At 38.8% G+C, this 27,195-nt stretch overlaps 1 protein-coding gene and 1 non-coding gene across 5 annotated transcripts in view; both read right to left on the bottom strand.

Annotated features, from left to right (window-relative positions):
- Positions 1–27,195, bottom strand: part of CDON (cell adhesion associated, oncogene regulated) — a 108,805-nt gene that overhangs the window by 15,617 nt on the left and 65,993 nt on the right. For all 4 annotated transcript variants that reach the window (XM_036860907.1, XM_036860909.1, XM_036860908.1 and 1 more), the window contains 9 exons: positions 25,872–26,046; positions 23,592–23,720; positions 20,074–20,277; positions 18,339–18,520; positions 17,748–17,853; positions 12,862–12,984; positions 9,969–10,190; positions 7,412–7,662; positions 4,513–4,592 (listed from right to left, as the gene is read on the bottom strand). In XM_036860907.1, the coding sequence (XP_036716802.1) occupies positions 4,513–4,592; positions 7,412–7,662; positions 9,969–10,190; positions 12,862–12,984; positions 17,748–17,853; positions 18,339–18,520; positions 20,074–20,277; positions 23,592–23,720; positions 25,872–26,046 (1,472 nt within the window). The remainder of the gene's footprint in view (positions 1–4,512; positions 4,593–7,411; positions 7,663–9,968; positions 10,191–12,861; positions 12,985–17,747; positions 17,854–18,338; positions 18,521–20,073; positions 20,278–23,591; positions 23,721–25,871; positions 26,047–27,195) is intronic.
- Positions 16,991–17,063, bottom strand: TRNAA-UGC. Its single transcript has one exon. It is a non-coding gene; the product is annotated as a tRNA-Ala (tRNA).

The raw sequence follows: 27,195 nt of genomic DNA, 5'->3' as shown, positions 1-27,195 counted from the left end.
TGTGCCATCCAATGGATTCTCCAAACTCTATCCTCTGGAGTGCTCTATCACAATGTTCTTTTACTTAAAATCTTTCACTGACTCGCCATGGCTCCGTACCATCTGATTTCACTCATCTTCTACCTCTGACCCTTTTGCTTACTAGGTTCCTGCCACATTAGCCTTCTTTAAGTTCTGTGAGGATTCCGGCATTCTACTTTAAAGATTTTGCATAAATGGTACCTTGCCTTTGCCTGGAAAGCTTTAAACCTATCCCCATTCTCTTTTACCTAGTTTTACAAATTCTTCAGAGCTAAATGTCACTTGCTTAGGGAAGTCTTTCCTTTCTACTACATTCTTTACTTTGTCTTTAAAGCATCCAGTTTTAATTATATATTCATTTTTATGATTATTATGTCATTTTTTAAAAAGATATGTCTCCCCATCAAACTCTAAGCTCAGTGAAGGCAGGGACAATGCCTGTTTTGCTCACAACTGTAGCCTCAGGACCTATCTTGGTGCTTGGCCCACTGTAGACCTTCAACAAATGTCCATTGAATGAATAAATGAATGAATGAATCCTCTTTCCCTTTCACTCTCCTGATTTTCACACCCCTTTCCTCATCTCTTTGAAGATATATCAAGGCAATAAGCAAAAAATAATAAAAGAGAGGATTATAAAAAAGATGTCTAATCACTTTAAATACTTAAGAAATAGGGACTTCCCTGGTCGTGTAGTGGTTAAGACTTCGCCTTCCAATGCCGGGGGTGTGGGTTCAATCCCTGGTCGGGGAGCTAAGATCCCACATGCCTCAGGGCCAAAAAAAACCAAAACATAAAACAGAAGCAATATTGTAACAAATTCAATAAAGACTTAAAAATGGTCCACATCAAAAAGCTTAAAAAAAAAAACAACTTAAGAAATAAAGCAAACAAATACCTTAAATAAATATATAAAAATAATCAAACTGCCAAGGTTATTGTCTCCATTGGTGATCCCACCTATTCTTAAATTCTATCACTTTGATACAAATGACTCTGAAATATACAGATCATTGTCCCAATCTAACCCCTGAACCCAAGACCAGCATTTTCCTGTCTCCTTGACTTAGATACCCAACTGGCAGTTGAAACTCTAAAAGCCCCAAACCAAATTCATCACCTTTCCTCCATATATCACTTTATTAAGTTTCTTATTTCTATGGCTATCACCATGGCAACTACCAGGTCATTCGTGTTTGAAACTTTCTATTCATTTGAACCTCCCATTTTTTCCCAGATCCCGATCAGTCAATGGCCAAGTCCTAAAGATTCCAGCTCTAGAATCTCACTTTTCTCTTCCTTTCCACCCCCATTCCTTGCGTGAAGCTAAGGCCTTCATTACACAAGTAGTCACACTGGTCTCCTCCCTCCAATCCTACCAGTGTACTGACTACTACTATTAACCAGCTTATTATACACATCTTGCAGAGATGGCTCCCTTTCTTAAAAATCTTCAAAAGAATCATTGTGCCACTAAGCCCGGTGTTTCTCAACACTTAACCCATATCCCCCTTTTTGATTAATGTAAAAATCTCACATCCCTCCTGTATTGTATATTACAGAAACAATAGGGATTTTTTTCTATTCCTTAACTAGAAAACTACAAGATTCAATGTGCTTCTTCAAACTCTACTCACTATACTTCAAGCTCTGGCTGTGAATCACTATTATTATTATGTTGGCTCTCTGGAGGGAGGGCTTGGGCCAGTACCTAGGACATGGTGGGCACTCAATAAATGTTGATTAAATAAACTACTAAACCCTGACAGTAAGGGTCATCCATGATATAAACTCAGACTGGTTTTCCAGTTTTATATCCTGCTACCCGCTATTTGCATTTCTCCAGCTAAATTATGTCAGTGTTTCTCAAAGCACGGTCCCAGGACCGGCAGCATCAGTAGCCCCAGAACTCATCAGAAAGGCAAATTCTCAGTCCCCGAGACCTACTGAATCACAAACTCTAGAAGGACAGCCTCGTGATTTGTGTTTTTACAAATGCTCCAAGTTAGTTCTAGTGTGTGCTGAAGTTTGATAACCACTGAACTGGACTATTTACCCTCCTGTAAGCATTATCCTTCCTCCTTCCATGACTCGTGATTCCTTCTGCCTGGAAACACCTCAGAACCTATTCCAGTGGCTAGTGCCCAGTAAATGTTTCTTTTGACTGAAGAGCGAAAAACTCTGAAATATCCCCAGGATAGCCCTCATATGTCTTAACTGAAATTACACCTCTTTTTGTGTACACACTCTTTTCGGTTGGCATTAGGAAACGCAAATTTAGTCTTAGCGATAATGTCGACATTCTAAAAGTGTAAATTGACGAAAATTGTGCATATTTGGGGAGTACATGATATATCACCTGCCTCTAAGTATTAGAAGCTTATTACAAATTTTGCCATCTTGGGGATCTTGAGAGGGGCTACCGGTTTTCAGTTACAACGTTAAAGGAGTTAGACGCTTTAGATTTAATGATTTCAATTTGGCAGAGTTGAAGATAGGTACTTATTGATGTTCATCTGTGTCAAAACCACATAAGCGCTCTTGGAAGCCAGATGAGCCACTTGGCTAACCTCGGAGGCGAGGCAGGCAAGCGAAGGTTTGCCCTAAACAGGTAGACTCTGAGGTAGGAAGAAGATTTAGGCCAGGGAGAAAGAGAAGCCGGCTTTCTCAGGCTGCAGAGAATTCACCTAGGCTCCCAGACAAAACCCCCAAACGTGAAATGCAAGAGGCCATTAACTTGAAAACCAATAGAAATATAATTGTCCACTGTCTTAAAGGAAAAAAACATGTATAATAAAACCCCCAAATGCCACATACACACACGCTCACACATACAAAAATGGCCATGAATGCAAGATGGTAGAAGTCATTCAAATTCTTTTAAGGAAATGGGATGTATTTTTGGTACTAGGATATGATACCTCATTATAAAGATGACGAGCAGCAAATTACCAAAATCTATAATCAGAGTATGTTGGGAGCAATTTTGCACTATCTAGGACAATTCTCCATTTCTCAGATAAGGAATAGCCTCAGAGAGATTACATAACTTTCCCAAGATCATAGATTTAAGCAGTGGCAAAGCCTATGTTTACTTATTCTTAGACCTGAGGTCCGCTCATTCCATCATTCTAACGTCTGGGTTGAATCACATTTGCTGATGGCCACAGGAACCACAAAGGATGTGTTTTAATTAAGTCCATCTGATTACTTACCAGGCGTATGAATCATCTTTACCAGTACTTTAGCATGCTCCTAACAAGTTGTGATAAAGCCTTTGACAAGCTCAGGACAAAACTGTAGCTTCACTGTTACAAGCATCTTAAAATTTAGCTAGGGTCATACAGAATTTTAAAGTGTAACAAGCAAATCTTAGTACACAAAACAGGCAGATGGCTCTTGCTAATATAGAAATCCTAAGATGGGTTAAGTACATGATTAAAAAAAAAAAAATCTCCAGAAAGCTTTATTGCTTTTGCTCTGCAACTCTCAAAACACATGATGAAACAATGTACTTTTAATTCAATGGTTGACCAGATCCTTCTTCAAGTTCTGGTTTTGATAACTCCCAGATGCAACTGCTAACTTCATAATTCGTTTGAAAAATATGGGTCAAATCCCATTTCAGTAATGAAATAACCAAACTCCAGTCCATACTCCAGGTATTTTATGTACTAACTATAATATGAATTTTAAGTTGCAGAGCTTTAGAGGGAAGGACTTCTGACACCATGTAATCAAACACCATCATTATGTAAGAGAAAGAACTGAGATTTCTGACAGATGCAACATCAGTACAACAAAATATTTGATGATCCTTTGGGATTAATACATAGAGAACTAGCATGAAAGCTTTCTGAATATTCTGTCAAAATTTAAATGTACATTTCACTCTACATATTTCTATCTTGTCTGAAGTATTGTGAGTACATATAACTCTTAATTTAAAAAAACAGAAATTAAAAGAAAGCAAGATTATGCTACTTAATTATCTTAAGGTTTTAAGAATTTTTTAAAAATTCAATAATCTGATACGAAAATTTCAGTAATGTTACTATGAAAAGACATTACCATACACACAGGGTTTTTCCCCTAACATTCAAACATGCTCTCATCCAGAATATAGAGTAGAAAATATCACATACCATAGAAAAGAACTCTACTGAAAATAGAACAGGTGAGAAAAGATAAAGTCTGTATGCAGAGAATGACACTAATTTAAAGATTTCAAAAACATCAAACCTCTTAAAAGTATCTCAGTGAGAAATAAAGTCATCAATATTGTCAATATATCTAAAGAAACCAAAGCACAGAAAGGTAAAAATTGTAAAGCTGGGGCAAAAACTGAGTAACAGCCTTAAACTTAAGACTCCACATTCTGAGATTTTATGACTTAGGTAAAATTTTAAGAACTTCCTTTGCTGAAGGGAGAATAACAAAGGGAGTCACGTACCTATTCACAACCACCTGTGCAAACACACAGCAACATACCTATTGTTGTTCCGACAATTTCGACAACTAATGCACTCCATCGGGTCAGTCTGAGGTACTGCCGTGTACAGGCCACCGCCCTTATCAGGAAGCAAGTACAGGGAAAAAGAGAAAAAGAAAGAGTGCTGAAGGTGCCATAGGCTAGTGACCACATCATCTCAAATGTAAAAGCCGCACCAACAATAAATGGCTACGTGGTATATTTTAACCATCTCCCTGAGCCCTGTTATGTTTATCACTATTTACTTGTATCCACAAATGAGTTCTGCACAATATTATAAGTGTTCTCCAAAAACTTAACCCTTATGTTTTCTGCATGTATGTTTGTACTGGAAAGAGGCAAATAAATGAAGGGAGAAGTTTAGTCACTTTCCTTCAGTGTTTCAAATCTAATGGACCCAAAATACACTATACGTTATAACCTCCTATTCATTTTTACCTTCCTAGCAGTCATGGAAAAATGTTATGGGATGCCAGTTGGAGAAACAGGGTGGAAATCTGTTTGAATGATGTCACAAGATAAACCCATCTTCATTTTCCTGTAATTATTTCGATTAGGTCTGTTCACTTGACTAGACGAAGTCTTAGAACATGTTATATTTTTCCAGATGGAGCAGATTCTCAGCCAGCGATGACTTGGAGCGGAGTATTAATATTTTGCTGTTGCTTTTGGCGGAAACCGCCCAGCAATTAAGAAAAATGCCCAGATTAACACATACCTCGTTGTAAAATGTTCACTTGACATATACGATGGCAAGAGCTCTTCAAAACTGAAGTTAAGGCTTGAACCAGCCTTTTGGTCAGAGTCAAAATTCTGCTTTCAAAAGCAAAACAGCAGAACTGAATTTGATAAGGGTGAGGGAGGCTGTTACGTTGCACCCAAACTCAGAACAGGCCTTCAAGGTCAGGAAAAGTTCAGCAATCGTTTTCCCCAGAACACTTTCCACTTCCATTCATCTCATAACAACAGCCAGAATCAAAGCAAACCAAAAGTACTGAAAATTTCTCTCAACATTCCTGAGCCAACTAGCAATAGGAATTTTTAAGAAAACTTTGAGAGAAAGAATATTCCTATGCTACATTCAGTCCATGAGGATAAACTCCAAAGCTTCCAAAAAAAATGAAGTTAACAACCTATAGAATGATGCATTTATTTGAATCACTAAATGGATTACAGTTAATTCCATCATTTTTATGATCAACAGCATTTAAAATATGTCCCTATTTCCACCTTCCCAGAAGAGAAGAGTAAGAAAATGAATGAGTTAAGATCACAGAGGATAACCTCTAAAATTGTACACTTAATGCGGCAACTCTTATTTAAATAGCAACTCATTGTTCAAAAAACACAAAGTACTGTGTTCAAATACTAAAGCAAGCATCAGAGCTATTTTTTCTTCTTATGGAAACAGCATGTGCTGTTCAAACCGTCATGCTCTCTCCTTCAGTTTCTTGGACAATGTTAGTAGTTTGGACTAGGAATGGTGACAAAAAAAGTTTAGAAAGTCTGAATATAAGCCATGTCTTTCCACACAAAATAATGAAATCATTATTCTCGTTTGGTAATGAGATGCACTAAAGCAAATTAAATATTTTTTCTATGACATACTAAAGCTAGGTCACAGGAAAGCCATTAGATTTCTAGCTTTAAGATACAAATATATATTATAGTTTTTTTTTTTTTTCCAAATATTTATTTTAATGAGAAAAATTTTTTAATTAAACCATTTCTTTGTAACTTCTTCCTTTTGTTTCAAGCTTATTAAGTCCTTTCTCATCCCAATATATTATAGTTTTGTTCTCCAAATGTAATATTTTAATAAACCTTTACTACTGTTGAAGATAAAAAAAAAAAAAATCTCTAAACTTCTCCAAACTTTAGCACATTGTGGGTTATGGGCAAATATATCTGTAAACAATGACCAAAACGTAAATGAGTGCTTAATTGACCAACTAAACATATTATCTATCTGATTGAAAAATAATGTGGATGCATATCCAAACAATGTAATAAATCAAACTGCCTAGTGCAGAGAATCTCTTTCACCAGCACAAATCTAAAATACGCCAGTCATTCTACTCTCATTTCAAAAATTAAACTATATCAGCTGGTTATCCCTGAAATAAAGTAGTTTTAAAGGTTTATCACTCCTTGTGGCTAGAGAATACTAATATTGTAAAACATAAACCACAGAAACACACATGGGGCAAAACAAATCAAAAAAACCTCACAGGAGGTCAGAAGTGACAATCTGGTGGCCTGCAGACATGCTGTGCGTGGCCCATGCAACGCTTTCTACAACTGGAATTAGTTGCCAACGTGTAAAAAAAATCTGGTGATTTCACCTAGATTTACGGATGCTGTGAAAAATCAGAAGACCAGGCCACACGCGGCCCTCAGCTCTGCATACAAACAATGGGCGCTGAACCGGGGCTGCTGCTTTAAGACAGTGCACGACTCTCCCACGCCTCCACCGCTTCCGTCCCGTCCCCAACTGGCTTCACTCAGTTTCAAGATCTGCCTGACTCGTCTAAGCATATGAGCTTTCAGAGTTTGCTCTAAATAAATCAAATTTAAAGTATTTGGTTTGGTCCACGCTCAGTGGTATTTCAGCTTCATCGCAAGAATAACTTCCAGTCTGTTTGTTACTAGTCCTGTACTTCCAGTGCTAAATAATTTAAAAATATAAATCAGATTGATTAATATAACTAGTGCCTGATAATAGAAAGCTTCCAAACATGACTCTGGATCAAGGGGCTGCCGGTGATACATGCTACGTCCACTCCAGTGAACCTGTGAGGTTTCTATATTGGGAAAAACCATGCGTGCCGGCCCTGTTCTTGTATCCTGGCACCGTGGGGGCACAGGGGCACTTTTATTTATAATTGGGTCTCTTACATTCACTAGATGACGCGGATGTTCCAAATCCACACGTGTCCTGGTTAGAGAGCTCGTGCGCCCAGAGTAGAGTCCTCCACTTAAGCTCCCGCTGACTCCATTGGGGAGCTTATGGTGGAGATGGGAGCAGCCATTGCTGAAGCTTCCATGCACATTTCTGTTTATTCGGTTTGTGCCAGGCAGAGTGGTGTATTCCACCATCTGCCCGGTAACATCTGACCCTTGGTAGAGATAGCCTGGTGGGTCATATTCTGTTGAGAGAGAACAACAAAAAGAAAAGGTAAGATACTGAAAAGGACAATTCTTCTTGCTTAGGAAGTTTTATTAATTAAACCCTTAATAAACTATTACTATACTAAAATAAAATACTCTAAAAAAGTGTTCACTTAAAGCCTCCCTTGTGAGATATGCTTTAACAAAATTATTGCTGTTATTTCCTTTACAGTGTGGAGTCAGCCAGGAACTGTAAGTTAGTTATGATTCTTTTAATGGGAGGAGAAATGAACCAGAGAGAAATTACTCAAAAGAGAATTAATAAACTATGCAAGCTGAAACCATCAAAGTACCGGCAACACTACGAAAAGGTGTTTAAATTCCCCTGTGCTTCAGAGTGCTGAAAGAAATTGTACAACAACAGGATAACTTTAGGTAGGATATTTCAAAAAGCAATAAACACCACTTTTAAGTAAAAGGATGGGGTTGGGGAAACATTCACTATTCATATAGTTCTTTGGTTATTACAGCCAAGTTGGAAGTTTTGAGGCACCAAAGGCAAAAGGCTAATTATTCCCTTTCCTTATATTAAAAGCATTTCAACAACTGCCTCAAATATCTGATTCCCAGAGGCACACCTACCAGATATATTTAGAAAAAGTGAAATGTCCTTTAGAAAATATATTATCTAAACTGCACAGGATTTGTTCAGAGTTTCGATCGATTTTTCACAGGTATTGGAGGCGCCAAGACTGGACTAGGTGTTCTTATTCCTATGACAGGTGTGTTATTAGCACAGGTGTGTTACTATCAGTATACCTGCTTCTCTTCTCCACTAAACTATAAGGAGAGGGCATTATACCTGCACTGTCCACCACAGTGCGGAGCACACAGGAGTCAACGAGTATCTTTTGAATGAACGACGGAATGAACATCACCATCATAAATTCCCGTCTTTCAACATGTTATCAAGTCACAAAGGAAAATGACTTTAGCCAGATTAATCTTGCTCAGACAACCAGATCAATACTCTTCCTTTAATGGTTCAGCGCACTCTCACACACTCAAAGTCAATGACGTTAAAACCATTTAGAAAAAGACCCAATCAAGGGATGGCCAGTTCTTTCAGCCTGGTACCACCACCATTTCTCTCCCTGCCTATCTCCTGGAAGGCGACAAGGCAATAAAAATACATCACTTTCTCCCCCCCCCCCAAAAAGGGACCACGGGCAGGAACCGGCTAAGAGCTGCTCGAGTGCCTGTTACTGCTGGGGTCTTCCTCTGCTTTTGTCTCATCCCTTTCTCCTGGGGCCAAAGAGGAAACCAAAATACCTCCTCCCAGCAGAGACTAAAGACTCTGATTGATCTGATTGTCCTCTTTTATGATAGCTGAGGGAAGAGGAATGGTAGGAACGTGAGGGGAAAAAAAATGGGGAAAGAGGGCTTCCCTGGTGGCGCAGTGGTTGAGAATCTGCCTGCCAATGCAGGGGACATGGGTTCGAGCCCTGGTCTGGGAAGATCCCACATGCCGCGGAGCGACTAGGTCCGTGAGCCACAACTACTGAGCCTGCGCGTCTGGAGCCTGTGCTCCGCAACAAGAGAGGCCGCGACAGTGACAGGCCTGCGCACCGCGATGAAGAGTGGCCCCCGCTTGCCGCAACTAGAGAAAGCCCTCGCACAGAAACGAACACCCAACACAGCCAAAAAATATATAAATAAATAAATTAATTTTAAAAAAAAATGGGGAAAAAAAAGGGAAGAGTGTTCTAAGGTTACTTGTTTTACTACAGCACCATCACTGACAGCTCGGACACACCTACTACTGGACACATTTGGGGGTGGGGACGCCACTCTGCAGAGGTTTTAGTACATTAAGTACCGAATCAGGACTGTGGTATCTTCATCTGTGTCATCCCGGGACAGTCACTTAGAAAAGTCTTCACCACCCTCCTTTCCATCATGCCTTTTCCATTCCTCGCTGACAAGATCTGGACCCGTGTGAAGGGGCTCCTGCAGCAGTTCCAAAGCTCATGCTTCAAGCCCTCATCCTCTTTGGTGGTCCGACAGAGCCAGAGTTTCCCAGCACTAAGTCAGCTATTTACTTAGAGACCTGCTTAGTTTGGGCTTTGTTGTTTATTTCTCCTGGGCAATTTAATTTGATGCTCCACTTACTTTGGCTTACAGCTAGAACTGTTTTAAAGTCACCTCTGCTGAATGAAGAGTATCGAATGTGTTTTATACCATGACACTCACACGTGAACATGTTAGAAAGCAATATTTATTCTGACAATCTTTTTCTACTTATCTTTAGAAAAAGAGGAGGAGACACTGATGGATGACTTACTCTGTATGGGATTCTGCTGGCGGTTCTTCCACAGGCACATGGCAATGAAAGCCATGAGGATGAGCACCATTACACCCAGAACGCAGCCAACGATCAGATACAGCATGTCACTGCTTCTGGCGGGACTGGTTGCGGGCCCAGCATTTCCTTCACTCCCCGAAGAATTTGGAGGGGTGCTCAAGTCTTTGACAGGATACTCAGAAGCTCCAGGAACCCGTTTCACTAGTTGAAATATACAGGAAAACATGATGTCAGAGTGAAGACAGACTCTATGAAATGGTTTACTCTCCGAAGGAGGTCTGGTTAGGAATCCAAGCCAGTCTGTTTACGCTTGGTACTGAGATGATCTGACCACCAATGAGTCACAAAGAGGGCTCAAAAGTTAAAAAATCTAATGTCAAGGTTTTAGGTCACAAATTCTAGAGAAATTATAAGATCAGAGACACAGATGCACTTGGTCTAAGCCAAACTGCTATATGATTATCTGCTCAATTGTACTTGCAGAAGACTCCCAAAGAGTTGACATAAAACTATTTCAACTTACAAAAACAGGAGTTTTTGGGACAAAAACTCCTTTCGATCTGATATACTTTGAGCTGAATGAGACTCACAATTAGATATTGTATGCCTCTCGCATGTGAATAATATTAGAAGACATGACTCTGGACGACTAGAACAATTATATACAATTCCAAAAGCCTCACACATAATATTAAACTTCCAAAACCAAAAAATGTTGGAGTCCACATAAACGCAGTGCTTTTACCTAATTCACTGGTACTCTGGATAATGGCAACAACAAAAGCCAATAACAGGTGGGACACAAACCCCATTTTCTCTGTCCCCAAATAACATGCTCTTGACGCTTTAAATGTCATAGAAAAGCAGTAGAGCATAGTGGTTGATGGCCTGATCTTTAGAACCAGACTGCCCAGGTTTTTAACCTGTCCCATCATTTATCCTTAGCTGTAAGACTTTGACCTCCATGAACCAATTTCTGCATGTGGAAAATGGAGATAATAATAACAGCCCCATCATAAGGTTGTCATGAAGAGTAAAGCGCTCAGCGTGGAGCCTGGCACGCGGCAGTGTTCAATCCATTTTGTCATTATTATTAGTTATTATAGTACACTTCCTGTTATGGTTCCTAATAACTTACAGGAGCAGAGTGGTCTTTAAAAAAATCTACTTCAACAAACATTCTATTGGGGTTCTATTTCCTAGCAACTTGAACTACGCAGAACAGGGCTGGAAATCAGTCAACGAGAGGCTGCCTTTCCAAGGAAAGAGCTCTCCATCACTGAAAGCTGGAAGAATACCTGGCAGAGAGTCTCTATAGGAAATTTCTACTCTGGGTGGTATGTTGGATTATACAATTCTAAGGTCCCTGACGATTCCAAAGACAACAAACAAGTTTCTGAGACAAAAATGGATGTTATAGATCACACATGAAATACCATGATTACTCATAGGGAAGTCCGTCAGGTTTATTCACTCTTTATTTACTCTTAATGTATTCAAAATTCCACCAAGCTTGATGACCAGTTGCCAACCTCTCACTGAAGTTAGAAACTTTTGCAGTGGATGGTGAGTGAGACGGTCCCATTAACATCAATAAGAAGAGACAGCCAGGAGCATGACATGAGCAATGTGAGGTGAAAAACATAAAGAGAAAGCAGAGAACTAAAGAAAAGTTGTGACAGTCTATGATCTTTAAGGGTGGGGGAAAGAGGCTGGCCTCCAATATTTACTGAATTACTAAAGATAAGACAATTGCTGTTCACAGCAAGAACTTTGAGTCATTTCTTTAAAAGGAGAAATCATGCATCAAATGTTCTACTTAAACAGGCTGGGACTGTGTAACACATTTTAGAAACTCATTCAGTATGAACAGTTAACATTTTAAAGTTTTTTGTTTTTCACTGATCTGAAAGTCTGTAGGTAGAACCTTTGATTCCCCAGCAAAGTCAATTAATAATACTCAAAAACAGCACAATTAGCACATTATTGTCTGTGTTTTATGTTCTGCCTGGCTAGACTCTTAAATGTCTTGGGAACAGAGATGAGAAATTTTATTTTTATGTAATTTTGCTCCAAGTTTCACAGCACTCTGGAGGCAAGTAAGAAATGCTCATGAACATATCACAGTGTTCAGTACAAAAAGGTACTCAAATATATGCTAAACAAGTGAAATTCAAGGTAAGTCTACAGGTCTGTGTGTATATATGTTTAAATGTGAATTTAATATGTGGGTTTCGCAGCAGGAAGACACATGATTCAGAATTAAACAAGGAAAGCGAGTCTTAGCTTTATGATTCAATCTTTCTGAGCCTGTTTCTACTTTGGCTATTTCTATTATTCAAGTGTGGTATCTTCTGTTTTCAACGATGGTAATATTTTACAGCTAATCTATGTATGCAGGCAGAGCTGAGAATTTCACTTTAGAATTATCGACTAATTCTGAACTTTACTACACTTCATTGAACGAGTAGGTAGTGTTACACTATCTGTCATTCAAGAAACCACTTTAAACGTACGTAGTGCTTTTCCTTAAAAATCCTTATACTTTTTTTTAAGGATTCTAATTCTCACAGCAGTCTCAGATAATTAGTCAGCAAATATTTCTGTTCCTTCATGGAGGAAAAAAAAAAGAAATGACTTACTCAGAGTCACACAGAAGTTAATGAATACAATGAACGCTTATGTAAACTATTCCTAAGGCAAGTTCTCTAGCTGACAGAAGGCTAGACTGTTGGGACAGTCTAAGTGGATGTACCTAAAAAACGGTCCAAAGTTTCTTTAGTAAATATATCGACAGTCAGGAGGAATAATCCAGAGTTCAGAATTCTAGTTCTGTCCAGGGAGAAAGCACTAATTCTGACCCCTCCCCTACCTTTCGTCTCACAGATCATCACGTTACTAAACTCGCTCTCTCCTCCTTCGTTGAAGCATTGCATTTTAATATCATAGGAGGTTTCTGGCTGCAGGTGGCCTATCATGTGCCACTGCTTTGAACCTAGAAAGGAAAAATAAAAGATAAGCTTTACAACCCACAACCTAAACAACACTGTCAGTAAAATCACTTAGTAATTTTGAAATGAGGTTGGAGCAGCCGCCATCACCATATATAGTCAGTTTGTGCAATAAAAGTGTACTTCATATAAATATTTTAGCAACGCACAACAGATAAATAGCATTTCTACTACATGGTATGAAAAAATGGTAAAGAGAAGAGAGAAACTGAATTAAAGCTCTACCTGTGTGTGGGCAGACTTTGTGTCATTACAAGTAATTAGTAGTAAGTCCTTCATAAAATACATGTTAATTTTATGCATAAGTAAAAAAAACAAAAAACAAAAAACAAAACCACCTCAAGTCCTTTGATCCCCTAGTTCAGCCCAGCAAGTCAATCACTCTGTCCACCTAACCAGAAAGCAACGCCACGTATGAGGTCAGAAAACGGTGCCTTACCCAGAACAAGTGACCACTTACAAGACAGGCCTCAGCGAAACTCTCAATCCCACTGTAATAGACACAACATGATCCAACATATAAATGAATGCCTGAATTCGAGAACAGTCAGAAAGCAAAGTGTACTATGGGAAACTCTTGGCTACCGCTCCCACCATTTCTTTCCTTTTGCACCAGGGTCTCCAAACCACACAAGCATCTCTAACAGAATAATTCTGTTATCCATGGTGCGCAGCCAGCATTTCATTTAGAAACACTTCTAAACTGAACACTCCAGTATAAATGACTCTCCGTTTTTACTTCTGTGGACCTGCGACAAACTTTAATAAACAGGGACACTTCTGCCAGATTCAATGAACTCTTCAAGCACTTTTAATCCTTCTTAGAAAATACCTATTCAACCTGTTTCCACTGTTTCTTAGAAACTCAACTATACCACCAACTGATTTAAGAGTCGATTAAAGGGGAAGAAAAACAAAACAAAACCAATCCACGCACACAAGTCATATCTACTTGGCTGACAGGACCAATAGCTCTGGGATCCTTTCTAACTCAACACAGACAAAAACACCTTGACCCGGAAGCACCTTGACCCCTTTCCAGGACACCAACACAAAGCCCCTCGTTCATATTTTATAAGCCCCATGTTCTATAAGGAAGAGGATCTGCTTGTTTTAGGATCAAGGGACTATGAAAAGCTCAAGAAGTGAGGAATTCTATGCCCCATTTATAAGTGTAAAGAGGACCTTAAAAGAAACTTGACTCAAAATCTACTTGAGACAGGAACAGATCTATTTTTAAATTCCAAAAACTTTTCTAAAAGACTTCAACTTTTTTCTGTATCTTTAGGTCTTTCCCAGCCTTCCACTCACCTATCACCATTCGCTTGAATAATTATTACACTAGATTTGAAGTTTTCCTTTCGTAGCACTAGTAAAAAAAATGGAATTAAACTGAACTTCTGATATGTTTCTAATAAGAGAGAATAAATACATATTTTGTTAGATTAACATCCCGTTGTTATGGTAATTATTCCAATTACAGGAAATATCGGCAGAGAGAAAGTTTTACGGCTCACTGATGAATAAGACACCTAAGTGCATTATTAGGTTTAAAATCAACCAACCAGCGTATCCTTTGCTTAGCAGGCAGTTTTTTTCTCCAAGAATATTTTAGAAAGGGTAAAAAACCAAAGCACAGGCTTAAAGATCAGGATGACTGATACTTTGATTTACCTGGAACGCAACTTAATTTACAAGATTAAAATATTCATCACAAAAACATGGTATGTTCGAAACGTTTAGTTTATCTAAATGTGGAACCTAATTCAGAAGATAGGATAACTTAATATAATTGCTCTTCTCTTACTGTATTCTTTAACAATGTAATTGCGTTTCAAAGCTTAAACAATTTTGAGTCAATATACATAAGTAATCTAAAACTTTAAAGAAAACTTTACGTACAAAGGATAAATACTTCTGCTCCTCGGTTTGGGAAAACAAGCCAATAGTTTCCAACTGCCACAAAAAGAATTTCAAGTGCATAAACTTGAAAATAAGGAAGGAGCAAATTACACAGCACAGTGAAGCCCACTTAAACATCTAACTGCTCCATCTATTATGTTCACAAACAAGTTCTCTGTGAACCACAAGGCAAAGCTCACATGTACAGACGCTTGTAGTGAAAACAAAGGCTTCTTTAGAGCAATTTCCCAGTTCCACACTCAACAGTCACTTCACTCAAGCCTGCAAAAGTTCAAAGATTTAACTAGAGAATATAGTTTAGAAACTGTTTATCAGCGGATTATTTCTAGAGTAAAACCCAGAAGGGTGGGGAAGAGAGTGATACAGATGGAGACAGAGAGGGATGTTCATTTTACTGACATTTGCCTCGTTTAGAACGATTTTCTAACAAAAGTGTAGCCTCTCTCAAAAGATTTTAAAAATAAAAATCTGATAGCCCCACTCGCCTAACCCAGATAAACTAAAATGAAGACCGAGCCAGGACTAAAGTGTAGATCAGTCACTAACAATTCTTTCCATTTCGTTTTTTAAACAGCTTTTTTATGCAGTAAAATATGCATATGGAAAAGTACCCATCACTGTACAGCTGAATGTTCACGAACAGAACACAGCCATGGGACCAGCACCCAGGTGGAGAGAGAGAGAGGGGTCCTGGCTCCGCCATCCCCATCATGCTCCCCCCTGCCACTGCTCCCTCAAGGCAGCTACTATCTCAACTTCACAGAATCCTTTTGCCGCTAACAATGATCTTTCCACATTTCCCCAATTCTTACCGTCTAAAGCAGATTTGGGGGACTCGTTTCTTTCCTACTTTTCCAGATTAAGAGAAGAGAAACAATCACTCTTTCATTCAAAAAATATGCTGGGTATTAAAACTTAGACAATAAATTTTTCATCATATTACAAAAGTAATTCCATTGGATAAACAGTAAAAGGAATGCTGCAATATTTCAAGAAAAGTGATGGTGCATATTAAAAGTAATTTATTATAAGACTACTTGTAACAAAAAACTATGTGCAGTATTTGACGTCGAGAATTCAGGGGAAAGAAACCTTGGCCTGGGATGATTTTCTGACACAATCCATTAGGAAATTAATATTTCAAAAAAGAAGAATCTTGGAGTGAAAAAAAGACCTTGGAAGAAGCTTTCCTCCCAAACTAAGAATCCCTTCCAAGATATCACTGAGAAACAGGCACCCAGCTTCTGCCGAACACCTCCCGAATTAGGGAGCTTATTATTTTGTGAGAGAACCATGTTAAAAATGCAGTATTGGAGGGTTCTTCTTCACAAAATTTCTTTGTAGCCCCCCCTCTCCCACCCCAACAGGTTGAGTTCCTCTCCCACATCCTAGTCCTTAAATACTTGGAGACAGCTGTCCTGTTGCTGGGTCATTGTCTTTTTTCCAACCTCATCATTCCCACACACTCCACTGTTCTTTTTGGACTCCAAGCATTCATTCATTCCTTCATTCAACAAACACCAGACATCTCACCACTGCAGGACCTGGGACACAGCTGTGGGAAAGAAGGCCCTTTGCCCACAGGGAGGTTAACATTTAGTGGGGGAGACAAACTTTAAGCAAATAATTCCGTACACACACACATACACACAACTAAACTAGGATAAACTGCATGAAATACACATAAAGCGCACGGTTAGAAATCACAAGGGCATCTCCTGTCAATGGGAGGGGGTTCTCTGAGCAAGGAACATTCAAGCACACAACAGACAGAAGTGGAGGTCCTAGAAGAAGCCTTGGGGGAGGTAGCTGGAACTGCCGTGTGCCAAGGTCCCGAGGCAAGAAAGATCTTGGTGCACACGAGGAGACAGAAAGAAGACCCATGTGTGACGGAAGACACGGTGAGGAAGGGAGAATGCGTGACACATAGCGGAGGTGAGGCAGGCGCCAGCCAGACCACGTGCGGCCCTCAGACCACAGGCAAAGTTCCGGATTATATTTTCTTTTCTTTTTTAAAATTAATTAATTATTTTATTTTATTTTTGGTTGTGCAGCACGGCTTGGGGATTCCCCAACCAGGGGTTGAACCTGGGCCCTTGGCAGTGCAAGTGCAGAGTCCTAACCACTGGACCGCCAGGGAAGTCCCTGGATTATATTTTAAATGTAGTCAAAAGGCAGTTTCAACACCCTTTGCCCTCTCGGCTGTTTTCTTCTCTACATATATTCAACTTCTCAGCATCTCTAAAAATGGGTAACACGCTCAAGATGTGATCTTTCTAGGACAGATTTCAATGGAACTGTTGCCTTAGACATTCTTTTTTTAAATATAGCTAGAAGTTGTAATTGATTTTTATATTCAGGCCACTATTCATTTAAACAAAACAGAAAAATTTTTTTTCAGATGAACTACTGACAAATCATATCTCCCCCACTCTTTTGTAACTGACTGTTTCTTTAAGCAAATGTAAGATGGTATGTATACAGTTGACGCTTGAACAACGTGGGTCCACTTTTACACAGATACTCGGTAGTAAATGCTACACTACTACACAGCCTGTGGTGGGTCGAACCTGCAGATGTGGAGGAGCCCTGGATACGGAGGGCCGACTGTAAGTTATATGAGGATTAACCCCCCCATTCCTCAAAGGTCCACTGCACTAAATTGGAAAAATTATCTTTCTTTGGGAAAAATTCAAAGTAATAGTACATATACCATTTCATTTTTTACTCTATCGTAACTTGGGATAATGTTTTTTATAACATTTATAAACCCTCTCCCTCCAAAGCTCCTTTATTAGGACTCCCACTTGTCCTTGTAACTTACCTTCTACAATATCCCTCTTGTAATCACTGTCATTGTCACTATCTGTTGGCCGGTAATAGATATAAAATCCTTGAATGGGAGTGTTATTGTTACTTGATGGAATGTACTAGAAAAGAGAAGCAAAGACTTGTCAAAGACAAAAATAAATGTAACTTTCACATCTATTAAGATTTATTTATCTGTGTGGCAATATTTTTTTAGCTTCATTTTGCAAACATCCTCGATGGTCATTTTAAATTTAATTTAAAGGTATTCAAAGGTATTAAGAGCATTTTAGCTTACTGCAGGGCTAAACAAAAATAAAGCAATATATCTCACCAGGTTCAAAGACATAAAAGTACATTGGGTTCAGAAGGAATAAAACATGAAATGGCGATTAAGTTAACACTTGGATGAGAGCTGAGGAAGCAATCATCTTATTTTTAAACCTGCCCCTCTTATAACATGTGCTCTTACACAAATATCTGTGCCCTTCAATTTCCCCTTACTTGAAAGTTCAAAAATTTGCCGTTCACAGTATTGTGTCAAAAGATATTAAATTAACATGGCTAAATAAGAAACTCTTCTCATTAGAGAAGATGTTTTACTTACCGTCCACTTGAGCATGATCTGAGTATCACTGACAGCTTCTGTGTATGCGATGTGAGGTCCAGTTATCGGACGGTTAGAAAAACGATTGGGGAACCCAGCCACCTGATAAGGACGAGAGGCCGAACTCCGAAAACTCTCACCATAATGGTTGATAGCAATGACCCTAAATTTGTATGTTGAACCTTTTGAGTGGGGGATAAAAACACAGAATTTTTTAAAAGCTATAATAAGACATCTGAAAGGACAATATTCAAAATACGACAATTGTGCTTAAGTATCTCTCTACAATGACAACAACATCCTCGAAAGCCTAGATGGTGAATAGATTTCAACGCAGTTGCCAACACCTATTCACTGGGATTGCATGTGTTCACTGCGTGTGTTCAAGATTCCAAGACCTTACTGGGAGTCACTGGGAGAGACGGATGATGTCCGTCATGGAAGGGGGCAGGGAGAAAATGGGAAAGAGCACGTTACTCTTTCAACATCCTGTTCTAAAGTCATACCCATCAAATACAGGGCTAGCTGGTGTATCTGTGCTCAAAACTAGGTTCTTTTCCCTTTGAAAGAAACAACTGAAGCGAAGTTTAATACGGTTAATACGTGTGTGAAGAGGCACTGTGTGGGTGATAGCAGATGTCACTCTGCTCCCACTAATAATAGGATAAGGGGAGCAGATTTAAGCTACAACAGAAGGTATCTGTTTGGATTAGATATTAAGAACTTAAAAAAAACCTCTAAGGATTGTGAGTTTCTGAACATCTGAATCTAAAGAATAAATTAGACTCCTAAAGCAAGTTTCCTAAAAGCTCAAAAATAACCCCTGGGCATCTGAAGACAGTCTTTTCTGTCTGTAAAATGTTCCTTAGCTTTGCCCATATTTAAAACTGCCATCTTCTCCCAACTGTACCCCCATGTTCCTGGGCTCCTCATGTTACCTGTTTAGACAAACACAGGTATTTGCTACTAAAGTACATTTAAAAGTCCATCAACAAAAATGGTCATGAAACCCAAACAAATAAAAGTAAAGAAAGTTGATTTGTGATTACTGCTTTTCTCTTTTACAGTTTAATTTCTTTCGTACACTGGGGGGCTGGGGGAGTCCCCTGCTGCTGAAACAAAACTTACAGAACAAAGAGGTGTCAGTGTGTCTCGTCTTCATAAAATAAAGCAACGGGTCCAACCATGCTGAGATGCGTTATCAGATCGATTGTAGTCAAATAAGCAATTTTCTTCTTAAAATATTCATTCACAGCAAAACAGACACACACACACACACACACACACACAAAGATGTCACCACAACACTGTTTCTATTTATTCACAGTTAGAAATAATCTAAAGTCCAGAAATGATGAATGGTTAAGAAAATCATGGTGTACTTACTTGGTAGATACACAGTTATTAAAAGTTGAGTTTCTGAAGAATTGTTAATGATATTGGAAAATGCATATGATATAATATAGGGGAAAGGGGTCACAAGATAATATTTATGGCACGATCCTGGTTTGTATTAGAAAGGAAAAAAGACTAGAAAGAAATACAACAAAATATAAACAATGGTTATCTCTGGATGGGTGGGTTTCAGCTGACTATTCTCTTTTTATATTTTATTTTCAAATTTTTATACAATAAGCTCATATTACTTTAACAATTAGAAGAATATGAGATTATTAAGAATTTGCATCTAAAGTCAGCACTGATGGTTTAAAAGAAAATGTTTGCATATCACTACCTGGCTCTAAACTACGCACTTCCACAGAAAGTTTGGAAGGAGGAATGTCTTCAGCTGCCACCAGCCAATCGCTAGTCCGCATCCGTTTATATTCGACCTTGAAGGCAGTGATTGGAGACCCCCCATTTGCCCGAGGAATCCAAGTGACATAGACGGACGTCTCTGATGCAGTGGAGATAGTGGGCCGATCCGGTGCCTCTGGGACTGGAAATGGAAACATTCATTTCAATAACCCGCGGCAGCAGAGACAAGAATGACTCAAATCGACTGCAAGGGATAAATCCCAAACATCACTGTCTTAATGGCTCTTCACCAAACTTCCTTCCAGAGTTAACAGTATTATGACTACCCTCCTGTCTTCTGTTAAAAGCCAATGGGCAATGAAATCGCCAAATACAGCACGGAAGGAAGGAAGAGTGAAAAAATTTATAAATTTGATAATTAGCTCTGAAACACTGAAAGTTAATGAGTATGATCATTATGACCATGCTATCTTGGATTCCTGGCTAAAACAGTGAGTACGTAATTATTACTTGATGCTTCAAGTCTGACTGTGGTTAAAATTTACAGGAAATTTTCAAAATGATGTGTTACTTAAATGTTTTTCTTTACCCATCCAAGCTACAGAAAACATATTCAGCAAACCATCTACAGATTATTATATTAGCTATTACTATTGTAGCCTATCAATAATCAGTAATGTAGCTATTACTTTTGTAGGAATGCTACTCCAAAAAACAGACTGCAAGCAGTCAATAGGGACAAAACTTAACCAATAATATCAATACTAATAAAAATGGGAGGAGAGAAAGCAGGAAGGCAGGAGGCACAGTTAAGTAAAGAGACAAGTGCTATCAGGAAACTGATAATCCACGTGATCATGCACATGAACTTGTAGGAAAAGGGGGTCAGAGAGCTAATGTCTGGCAGTTTCCAGTTAGCACTGCCAAGGGGAGGGGATGTCCTAGTCCCCAAATGGAACGGTTTCGATTCTGTGGCAGGTGGAAACCTCAGCAGGGAGTTCATCAGTCATTTAAACCGTGTACCTAACATTTCTTGCTGACCAGGCAATCTCGTGGTTATAACGGGTTTCCCATTTGGTTCCTAAAGGAAAAGACGCAGATAGAAACAATCTGGTCTGTATGACAGTTACATTAAACTGCCCATTTCAGTTTACATTAATCACCTGTGAATTTTGTTAAGAGTGAGCTGGTTCTCAAGAGATCAACTATCCTTTGGCATGTTAACAATCAAGTTTCTAGAGCTAAAACAAAGAGGACCAACTCTGGGCCACGGTTACATGACTCTGGTGAATTACTCAGGGAGCCCTGACTCTGTCCAGCCTGGGCCTGGCCTCAAGCAAACACCCCTCTGTCTCAACACCTCTTCAATCTGACTACAAACACACAAGAACAAGATAATGCTGCATGTGGTGCCTGCATGGAGAAAACTGTGGCATTTTAAAAATAAACTGCTTAATGGATAAAAAAGAGGAAGATATTCAAAGCAGGCAACTTGGCATGATACTTACTGTATTCCTTTCAAGTTAGAAAGCAATGGAAACAGAATGAATAGAAGTGTTAGTGAATCTCTTTTTTTTAATACCAGATAACCAAACAACTTCCTATGTTGATTCACGTGAGGTTAAAACTCATCAGAGAATACCACAGACCAAATAGAAAAAGAAAGTTATTAGGGGAAAATCTCTACTGAGAAGAATAGCATCAATATCTAAAAGAAATCGTGTGTGACTGTTAGGAGATAAAAGAAAGAATACTGCTCCTGGCGTTCAAATATCTGACTGTGAATAGCAGTTCCGCCACTTTCTGGATGGTGGAAGATGATGATCTTTCTGGATGATCTTAGGCAAGCTGCATAACCTCCTTGAGAGTCTCAGTTTCCTGATTTGTAAAATAGTTATGCTACCTTCCTCACAGGGATGTTGGGAAGATTAAATAAATCACTTCTTTATGGTTATCTCTGCTTGGATAACTCCAAACTCGTGATTTCCAGAACAGAATCCACAATCTCCACCTAAAGATTCTTATTACCTATCTTGGTAAAGGGTCCAAGTTGCCCAAGCCCAAGTCACCATATTTCTTCCTCTCATTCCGTGTAGATTCAACTCCCTTTATCCCTCATCTGTGTCCTCCTTCTCCACTCACACTGCCACTATCTTTATTTCTAAGCCTCACCTGTTGCCGCTCCTCCTGTCCCGTCTCTAAAATCCTTCAGGCTTCTTTATAGCTTCTGGGGAAAGACTAAATTTTTAAGTACATCATATACGGCACCCGCCCACCTCCCCACTGTCGCATCACTTCACACAGCAACCAGTCACACGCTCAATAAAATCTCTGAATCTCTAAATGAAGTAGAACATGTCATTCATCTGTCTCTGCACAAGGAGAGGTCTCTGCCTAGAACTGCTTCTCCTATTTCTTCATCCAGCGGCAACATTCTTATCTTTGAGGCTTAGCTCAGGACACCTCTGATCACCACTGAGCCTCCTTCATAGCAAGTGAGTGATTTAGATATTTCTCTTCTGACCTCACAACACCAAGGGTGGAATCAAAATCACTGTTATGGGTTAATTTGTCTGTCTTCCCTACTATATTGGTATTGGTTTAATTGTCTGTATCATCCACTATACTGTAAACTTCTCCAAGGGCAAGATTTATTTTATCTCTGCTGCTCCAGCATTTAGTACAATGTGTTAAGTCATAAGGTTTTTGTTCTTCCGATGTCAGTTTTATACCTATGAAGTTGACACTCCTATATCTGCTTAAGGAAGCGGAAAGGTTCCTCAGAAGTAAAAGGACTCAAGAAAAAGCAGCTCATGATATTGAAGATGCAGAGGTGCTCCAGAGGGGTGTTCAAATGTTATGGCTTGCTTTTGTCTGAAACCAATGCATGGAAGACTATAAAAATAGGGAAGAGAAGCTTGAAAATTCTTAGAGCTCAGCAATAAAATGTTAAGCCTTCCCTAGATCACGAAAAGCACATTATGTTGTAACAGTAGAATTCATGTGTGATTAAGTACTAAAAAGAAGTCTTTTGAAAATTCTACTGCTACGGCATCTAAAAACTGTAAGATATAACAATAATGCTGAGTATGCCATGTAGTCCATTCAATTAAAAAAAACTAAATCTTACTCTAGGTATCATCACATGTTTTGACAAATCATTTTTTTTTAAAAAGTCAGATGTTCAGAGTTCAAATGTAAATTTGGTTTCCTTGCCAGAGAGGAGACAGAAAAATCCCTTTTGTGAGTTATAAAAACTTAGTATCATAACATTTTGAATCTGAGTTTAAATACAAACCATGGTACTGGGTTACCAAGATCTGAATATAGGACATTTAAAAAATGGTTGAAATAGAACCTAAAAGAGCCGTATGGTAGGATATAATCTGAATAGTAAACAAACACCCTGTGCCACTCCACCCCCCAAATAATCTGAAACAGGTCAGTTGCATCTGAAAACAAGCAAAATGAATAAATGAAGGGTCTTCTCTTTACCTCCACTGTGCCTGGAGGCATCTGTGAGTATCACTCCAAAGTTGTCTGCAGCCTCTGAAACAACAGGGCGCTTAGGGATGCCAACAGGTGGAGAGGAGGCCTGGGTGTTTTTGGATGATGTTGTTTTCTCTAGAAAGGTATAATAATAATATAATATAATATAATATAATATAATATAATATAATATAATAAGCATCTATGTATAACTAAGAAAAGATACTATGAAACTCACTTGGCATATAGATATAAATATATAAACTTATTGTTACAGTGTCTAAATTTAAAACCTACATTGTAATTACTTAGCTAATATGAGGAATTAACTTTAAAAATTACTTTGGCTTTTTGTAGTACCTATAACTAAAATGTGTCTTTCTTCACCAGGCTAGCTTTAATTTACACATAGAAAAAATGACACAAGTGAAAAAGCCAAATGACTAGAGTGAAGGTTTTCAAACTATTCACTCATTTTTCTTTTTACAGTACATATTTCTTAATTCTGACACATAAAATTCATTATTTAAGAGCTTCTGTTAAGCTTCTTCATGGGAAAGCTGTCATGTTAAGTTTTAAAATTTCAAGAGGCAAAAAGTGAAATTGGGTGATTGTTTTAAAACTGAAATACATGCTTACTATTCAGTATTTGTAGGTCAGACTTTATAAACAACTAAGGACTAATTATGGAAGTTAACTCAAAATACATTTCAAATAAGAAATACTCATTATTTTTCAGGCCAGGCTCAGTAATTAGATGAAAGGGTCTTTTTCTTTTTCTTTTTTTTTCTTTTTAAATAATTAATTTATTTATTTTTGGTTGCACTGGTCTTTGTTGCTGGGCGTGGGCTTTCTCTAGTTGCGGCGAGCAGAGGCTACTCTTTGTTGCGGTGTGTGGGCTTCTCATTGTAGTGGCTTCTCTTGTTGTGCAGCACAGGCTCTAGGTGTGCGGGCTTCAGTAGTTGTGGCACGCGGGCTCAGTAGTTGTGGCGTACGGGCTTAGTTGCTCCGCAGCATGTGGGATCTTCCCAGACCAGGGCTCGAACCTGTGTCCCCTGCACTGGCAGGTGGATTCTTAACCACTGCACCAGCAGGGAAGTCCGAAAGGATCTTTTTCAAAAGCCAATAGACAATTTCTTCTCAATCATCAGAACTCCTTTTTAATACTGTGCCACCCTGAGAATACTCCTCTCCCCAATTCCCATCTCTGCTCACTGAAGTGTTTTTGTTCATTTATGGCCAACCTGCGATGGCATCTTTTCAATCAAGCTACCCTCACAAGCTACCCCACAGAAAGACTATCCTCTGGCATCTTCTCTGTAAGTCTTTCCTAGTCCTTGTCAGATCTGGTTTCTCTCCCTATTCCCTTGCCCTCCTCCAGTCTATCCTTACCCTACAGCCAGTATGTCCCATTGAAACACACAACAGATTGTGTCACAACTCTGCTCAAAACCCTCCAAAGCTTCCGGCTCACTCAGGGTCAAAGTCAGTGTCCTTGCAGGGTGGACAACGTATTTAGTGCTTTGGCCACTCTGCCATCTCCCTGAGAGTTCTCCCCTCCCCACTTACTTTACTCCCATCACTATGGCCCCTCAGTGTTCCTAGGGCACACCAAGTACACCCACCCCAGGGCCTTTGCATTTGCTATCCTCTCTACTGGGATGTTCTTGCCCTAGACACCCACATGGTTTTCATGCACCTCCTTTAAGTTCTGCTCTGCTGTCAACTACTCATTGAGGAGTTCTCTGGCCACCTGCTCAAATTGTGACAACTGCTATCTCATACACTTCCTATACTATATCCATCCCTTATTTCTCTTGTTAATACTCACCACCTACTAATGTTCTTATAATTTATCTCTCCCAACTAGAATGGAAGCTCCATGAGGGCAAAGGAGTATTGTCTATTTTGTTTATTGCCTGGCACAGAGAAGCCATTCAGTAAATATTAGCTGAACTGAAATTTTGCCTTGAGTTGGTATTTATGTATATATGTTACCTTTCTTAACAAAGCAGAAGCTCCATTAGGATGGATCTTGTCTTGATCATCTTCATTTTCCCTGCATCACCTACCCTACTGTCTTACCTATAACAAGCCCTCAAAAATATCTGTGAAATACTGGATGGAATAGAAGAATACAACCATCCACATGTGGCCTCGAAAGTTAGTATAAAAGGTTTATTTAGTAAATTTATAAACAAGAATCTCTACTACCCCAAAAGACACTTATTATTAAAGTGACATCAAGACAGCCAACTCCTTCCACTTAAGGAAGATTATATTCACCTTTGCTGGTTCGGAAGGTGAGCATGGCAGGCTGTCCTTCACCTGCTGCACTCCTTGCCACCATCAAAACTTCGTAGAGACTCAATGGCTCCAGTTCCGTTAAATGGAGCTCATTTTCACTTCCTGGGACTCGAACTGTGTGCCATCTTCCCACCACGCCAACACCATCTTCCAGCTACTCGAGGGAAAATAAGGCATTTTTTTAAAAAAGGAGATACAGGGCAGAAGAATCTTCCATTCCAACTGGATAAAAACTAGAAGTCATTCAATTCCAGATGAATTTTGGGAAGTAAGACACTATCGAAAGTGAAAGAGATGTAACACCTCTTCACATTAAGAAATAGAAGGAGACCTATAGCAAGGACTTAGGGATTCTCACTGTGAAAAGACTCCTGCTCCGTTAGCTGCCACTAACTTACGGCCTCAAGCAAGTTATTTGGTCACCCAGTTTGTTTCCTTTTCTTGTAATGGAAACCATGCTCCTTTCTTACTGGGCTAATGGGAGAATTAAATAAGTATACAATAACATGTATTAATGATAATATATGCTATGCATAATATATGATAAATCAAAATATATATTATGTATGTCTACACGTGTATAAATTATATAATTATGCATTATATATTTCCAGCAGTCTTGCTTCATGTCTTGACACTGTTCAATGTGAGCTCGAGGAAACAGAAAGAGATCCAATCCGTTGGGTCTTGATTAATGGAACCAAGAGCCAACATTACATGGGAGGTTTCACGTGGATAAGAATACCAGTGAAACTATCCGCATCTAGAATCATCAGGTTACAAACAGTGAATAAACTCTCAAATATCACCATGTTAATTTTTCCAGATATTAAAATTACTATAAGGGGAGGGATGGAGTGGGAGGCTGGGGTTAGCAGATGTAAGCTTTTATATACAGGATGGATAAACAACAAGGTCCTACTGTAGAGCACAGGGAACTATATCCAATATCCTGTGATAAGCCGTAACGGAAAAGAATATGAAAAAAAGAATGTATATATAGGTATAACTGAATCACTTTGCTGTATAGCAGTAATTAACACAACATCGTAAATCAACTATACTTCAATAAAAAAATACCTAAAGAAAAAATATTACTGTTAAATGATGGATACCAAAATGTCTTGAACATAGGAAATTATTTTAAATACAAGTGCCTCTCCTCCCATTTCATTTACAGTCTCATTAAACAAAGAGGGGAGTTTTTTTTCATTTTGCTTTAATAGAAGCCTGTGGATGAAAAACATCATCTGAAAAATCAACTGAGACAATCAAGGTTTACCATAATAAATGACCAAACAAT

Source organism: Balaenoptera musculus, chromosome 8, assembly GCF_009873245.2.
Source record: "Balaenoptera musculus isolate JJ_BM4_2016_0621 chromosome 8, mBalMus1.pri.v3, whole genome shotgun sequence".
NCBI lineage: Eukaryota > Metazoa > Chordata > Mammalia > Artiodactyla > Balaenopteridae > Balaenoptera > Balaenoptera musculus.
Note: the sequence above shows the minus strand (reverse complement) of the source record. Positions and strands in the feature narration are given on the sequence as shown.